Source organism: Austrofundulus limnaeus, unplaced genomic scaffold (assembly GCF_001266775.1).
Source record: "Austrofundulus limnaeus strain Quisiro unplaced genomic scaffold, Austrofundulus_limnaeus-1.0 Scaffold41, whole genome shotgun sequence".
Lineage (NCBI taxonomy): Eukaryota > Metazoa > Chordata > Actinopteri > Cyprinodontiformes > Rivulidae > Austrofundulus > Austrofundulus limnaeus.
The window spans coordinates 1696070-1701424 of NW_013952443.1; the positions used below are offsets into that span (position 1 = coordinate 1696070).

A 5355-nucleotide genomic window follows, 5' to 3' on the forward strand; every position below is an offset into this window, starting at 1 on the left:
CAATAGGTGTTAATTAGGTGTCAACGATAGCCATGTGATGTGAGTATCAGTCACATGGAGGCAGGGCTTAAAAGCTTGGAGAAGAGACGAAACGTTTCATTAGAGAAGAACCCGTCCAGAAGACCTATACAATTTTTTTTCTTTCTCTTCTGTTAATAAATCCATAACACAAACAGCTTTTCTAACATTATTTAAAACATTATATCATATAAACTGTAAAATATTAACAATAATTGGGTTAATATTATTATTAATAGTTTTAATGATTTCTACATCGTCAGTCCTTTTTTTCTGCTCTTTTGTCAACATGTACAGTAATGGGAAATCCAGAGTCTTGCCCATTTAGCGTTAGCCGTTAGCTTCACCAGCCCACCACACGGTCACGTGGTTTCTGCACACTCCAGCTGTTCTACATAAACTCCTTGAGCACAAAGCTTCCTGCCAGTTTTGCACAGAGATTCTAATTATTTGGAARCATGTGCCATGTTACTTTAAGTGATATACAGTGTTGTTAAAATAATCACCATATACTGTAGGTCACAATATTTATTATAGATCACGACCTCCATTTCCCAAATGGTTTTGTGTTTACTATTGTCTGCTAATGAGATTTGAAAAATGGTTGGGAGAACAATGCCCGCCCGACCTTCAATAACCTGCAGATGTGTCTGCTGTCATTCCCAGTGAACCCCGCGTCACATCCTGACCCTGCAGTTGATCCTGCTCTGTAGTGTGTGTTTTGTGTGCACGATCGAYGTATACGTCGAACCGCGTTTTTTCACGTTGCTGTTTATGCGCGCGTGTGTTTTGCAGGAAGCGTGCCTGGCACGAGGCCTGCTGGAGCTGGGGAGTTCACGCGGAGGGCTTTTCAGGCAGGGAAGCTTGATTTAACAGAGGTGAGCTAGAGAAGCGTGCAAAACGTGACGACTCTGATTTGTGCAGGTTTGTGTGTCACGAGCTTTTTAGAGTTATGTCAGCCCAGAGGGTAAGTGAGAATTAAATAGGGTCAAAACCCAACAGAAATTTCAGTGTGTAAAATGTAGACAAGAGAAATTCACCCTTTGGCATTTGGATCATTAAGATGCCAAAGATTCATGCATAAATTCAACTACTGGGCCTCTGTAGCTTTTACATATTGAAATATTCAGGTCTGTAATAAAATGCTGTTAGATCTTTTTTCTTGTTTACAGTAAATTGAATGTTCATGAATACGATGAAAATAGTGTTTTCAACATTAATGAGCACAATGCATTGCAAAAGACATTTGCTACATGTTATATGATATAATAAATGTTAACTTTCCTTACATGAATCTGCCAGTGATGTCAGCAAGAACTAAGCGTTACAATTTTACAATCACACAATAGTTTTTTTAAAAACAAATGATTGGTCCTATATGGAAAAAAGTATCCTGTTTATTAATGCAGATAAAAGACAAATAACAGTAAAAACGTTGCAGTTATGAGTGTAAAATTCTTTGAAGGTGGAGGGTCTCGGGGACCTGATCCACGCAGAGACAGAGGCTCAGAGGAGACAGGCTCTGCGACAGATGTCAGGAGATCTGGGACGACTTTATCAGGACTGGAGCCACAGACTGAAGMGAGTAAGTCTTCTGTTGGTGGAGAGTCGTGTTGCACCTGAACATATTTGTGTTACTGATGAACAGCTTGTAGTTTACGCTGCATTAATCCAGTCTAAYACCAGATTTCCAGGTTGTTGGTCACACACTGAATTTATCTTTATTTCTGATGGTAAAAGGAAACATTTATGATCGATGTCAATGCTCCTCGTCTCATTGCTACGGCTGAGCACTGCTAACAAACAATAACTGAGCTCTACCTGGTATTTCCTGCRTAGAAACAGTGTTTTAACACATCCTCTTACCAACACTGAAAAGTACTACATGGACGATGGATTAAATGTGAAATAGAAAATACAGAAATACTATTAAAAGTAAAAGTAAGAAAGTTTCACTCACTGTTGAGTTGTGCTGAGTAGCTGCCATCTTGACTTCTGAGCTCTCCCACTTTCCGACAGGGAATTCCCACTGGAGGGAGCGTTCCAGTTTGAGTTTACGACTTGCAAGTGGGAAATTCCCAGTGCAACTGGGCCACAGCAAAAGTAGTGGGCAAAATTTGCTGTGTAAAATTTCCATTTTGCTGCGTTTTTGCCTGCTAATTTAGAACCCTGTGCAACTCCGCCTAGTGGTGGGATGATGTTATTTTGCRGATAAAARTAAAAATAAAAATTCACATGCATTATGGGGGGTGTAGCTTATGGYTTTAAAGCAGCTTATTTTAAAACAACAACTTTGAAGCTGTCATGGACCACATAAAATTCTGTGGTGGGCCACATTTGGYCTGCRGGCCATGAGTTTGACATGTGATTTATGGCATAAGAAAYTTGATTAAAAGCGGAGGTTGCAACAAYAATGAGTAAAATAAAACTAGTCTTTAATTTGATTTGCAGTATGTGTTTCAGACACTGTATTTTCATCTGAAGAGAACTCTTATTGTTTAAAAGGAAACACACTGAGCACGAGTGACCTCTTGGACCTGGTTTATTGCAGCTAAACTGCAGCCAAAAAAAGCTTTTTTGTTAAGCGAGCAGAAAGTTGCGTAGAGGGAGTTCATGTTTTCTCCATCATGTCGACTGAACAGAAGGGCTGTTCAGAATTCCTGTTTGGAAACAATATTCATCAAAGCAGAATCAAGCTAAGCTTCCATCATTTTCCCTGAAGAGACTTTGGAAAGAACCAGTTCAGAGCTCATCATTTTTACACTTACACAATGCTTTAGTTTGTTTTTTTCCCACCCTTTTCTTTTTTATCAGTAGAGCTGCGTTTAAATGATGTAGAGCCTTCCTGTTTTCATGCTGCTGCAGCACATGTGGTAAATGTGGTACGTGTGTTCGTGTTTTACACTGAAAATAAAAAGAAGTAAATTCTGAATCAGCTGAAAAGCTGCATCTTTGTTCATATGTTAATATAAAAAGTCACATTTTTCCATCTGTGTAGGTAGCAAATCCWAAAAATGTTTTGTTTTCCATCTTTTATTGTCTCTGTGTTGTGTTTATAAAGATAAATTGTGACATACTGTGTACCACCTTCACTTGCCATGTATTGTTCTTATCTGTAATGTATCCTGTGTAGGTTGCGTGTATAGGTGGTCAAAGTACAGTTTGTCCTGAAGGAAAGCAAAAAGTGAGAGTAAAAAAAAAGTCATCCAAAAGTTCAGAACATTACTTAAATAAAATACACCTTTTTGATTTAGCATGATTGTTAAACTGCTGAAGTCACCTTTTATATAAAGTTCTTTAAATTAAAAGGCTTTTTTATTTACAATTAATAGCCACTAAGCTCTAATATTTGTCTTTTTTTTACATTTAAACCTGATACAGATCAGTTTCCCCCTGTTTGCGCCTGAGGTGATACRGTACAGAAGGTCAGTGACCACAGCTGAACATTTCATCTCGGTGGAAGGTGGCCAAAGCTTCTTGCTCTGTGAGCTGTTTTGGCACCAGATCTGACCATTCGATCCAGGTGTTCTCCCCGGAGAAGCTTTGTTAAGCTGCTTGTYAGCAGCTTTGTTAGAGAGGCGATTCTTCCAGCAGCACGTCATTCTTTTGAGCTCAGACTTCTGAGAATGCAGTTAATCAGAAATATGCMATCTGTATGATGACAGGGGTCAAATCTCCACCTGACACCCAAACAATGCTACCTTTTTAAACCGCTGGCTTCCCACATTACTGAACGGGCCAAAGCGCTGGAGTCGGATGCTTCCTGTTTTTCTACAGCTATACTGCTATTGTGTGTAGGTTCCACAATATTAGATTGTGTTTTAATGGAAATATTAAAGTGTTTTTCCTTATGTAGTTCAGATTAAGATCAATAGTAAACAAGTTGCATGGAGGCAAAACTGCAGCTCGACAGAACTGTGGGAATTTTCAGTAAGGTCTTGGAAGATAAATAGTTTTAGTGTCTTAATAGATCTGTGAAATGCAAACGTACAGCGTAGCAGCGTGCTGATGCTGTGTAGGTTTGCAGTGTTGCACAGGACTAATTGAAAAATATCATCTGGACAGATGAGACCAAAGTGTAAAATGTTTAACCTGACACAAGGAATGCGCAAAAAATAATCATATAAGAATCACATTTTTCATTTGCAACGATTCAGGATTGATTCACTGCAAACGTTCATCTAACAAAGTGTCCTGACGTAATCCAGGTAGAAAACCATTAAAACAGTTGAGTTATCTGGACCGGAACCACCTATTTTTATCTTGTTCCAAGACTGATTTACTAAACAAAAGCAGAATGTAATCTAATAAAGTTCATTGTGTCTATAAAATCAATCTACTACATTTTCCTAATTACTAGACACTTTTTTATTTTTTATGTCTATACAGACATACCTGACATGTTTCGACGTGTACTTCCGTCTTCATCAGAGGTGTCACAGCTGATGTCTGTATAGACATAAAAAATAAAAAAGTGTCTAGWAATTAGGAAAACGTAGTAAAAAGCAGAATGTGTTAGATTATTRATTGTCTTAGTCTGGACATTTTTCCTTATTTCAAAATGTTTCATTTAGTGTAATTGTCTCACTTCACAGGCAGGTTCCAYCCATCCATTTTCTTTTATCCGCTTCTTTATTCTGGGTCACAGGATCACTGGTGCCATATCCASCAGTCAGTGTGCAAGGGGCAAGGTACACTGTCCATSACAGGACCACAAAGCGACAAACGAGAAAAACCATTATTCACTGTTCTCYACAGCACAGTTTGACTTGGCTGGACTCTGTTCAGCACGGTTCGGGTGGTTTTTCATTACACTTCAGTAACAGCTCTAGTGGGTGGGTTCATTGTAAGTTTGGGTGGTCCCAGAGTTAAAAAACTGCTGCCACACGCCTTACCAGCTGGTGGCGTTATGCTCCATTGAACTGTTTGCTAGCTACCATTAAACAGAGTAGAAGAAGAAGATCCCAAAACGAAACGCAACACAACAATGGAGGACACGGTAGTGTTGTTGCAAATGGCGAATCAGGTTCTTGTGACATTACCACCTCCTAACCAATCACTGATCGACAGTCTTCTTATGTCGCATTTTCAGGCAAGCCAGTCACTTAGAACCACAGTGACATAAGTTCTGTAAAAGGTTCTGGTTCCATGAGTCCTTGCTAGTGGAAAAGCCTTGAAACTGTGGAGAGCCAAGTCGATCCATGCTGTAGAGACTGGTGGAAAAAGGGCGATAGAGTTACCAACCAACCCAACAGTCATGTTTTTGGTCTGTGGGAGAAAACGTAATGTTATGCATATAACTACTGTTCCCTGAAGGAAAGGAACGAGGTACAACAT

The 5355-nt window shown here is 39.2% G+C and overlaps 1 protein-coding gene across 4 annotated transcripts in view; it reads left to right on the top strand.

Moving 5' to 3' along the window:
- The window catches only part of gtpbp3 (GTP binding protein 3, mitochondrial), a 35856-nt gene that overhangs the window by 5445 nt on the left and 25056 nt on the right, over positions 1-5355 (top strand). For all 4 annotated transcript variants that reach the window (XM_014007332.1, XM_014007333.1, XM_014007334.1 and 1 more), the window contains exons 4-5: positions 814-896; positions 1484-1603. In XM_014007332.1, the coding sequence (XP_013862786.1) occupies positions 814-896; positions 1484-1603 (203 nt within the window). The remainder of the gene's footprint in view (positions 1-813; positions 897-1483; positions 1604-5355) is intronic.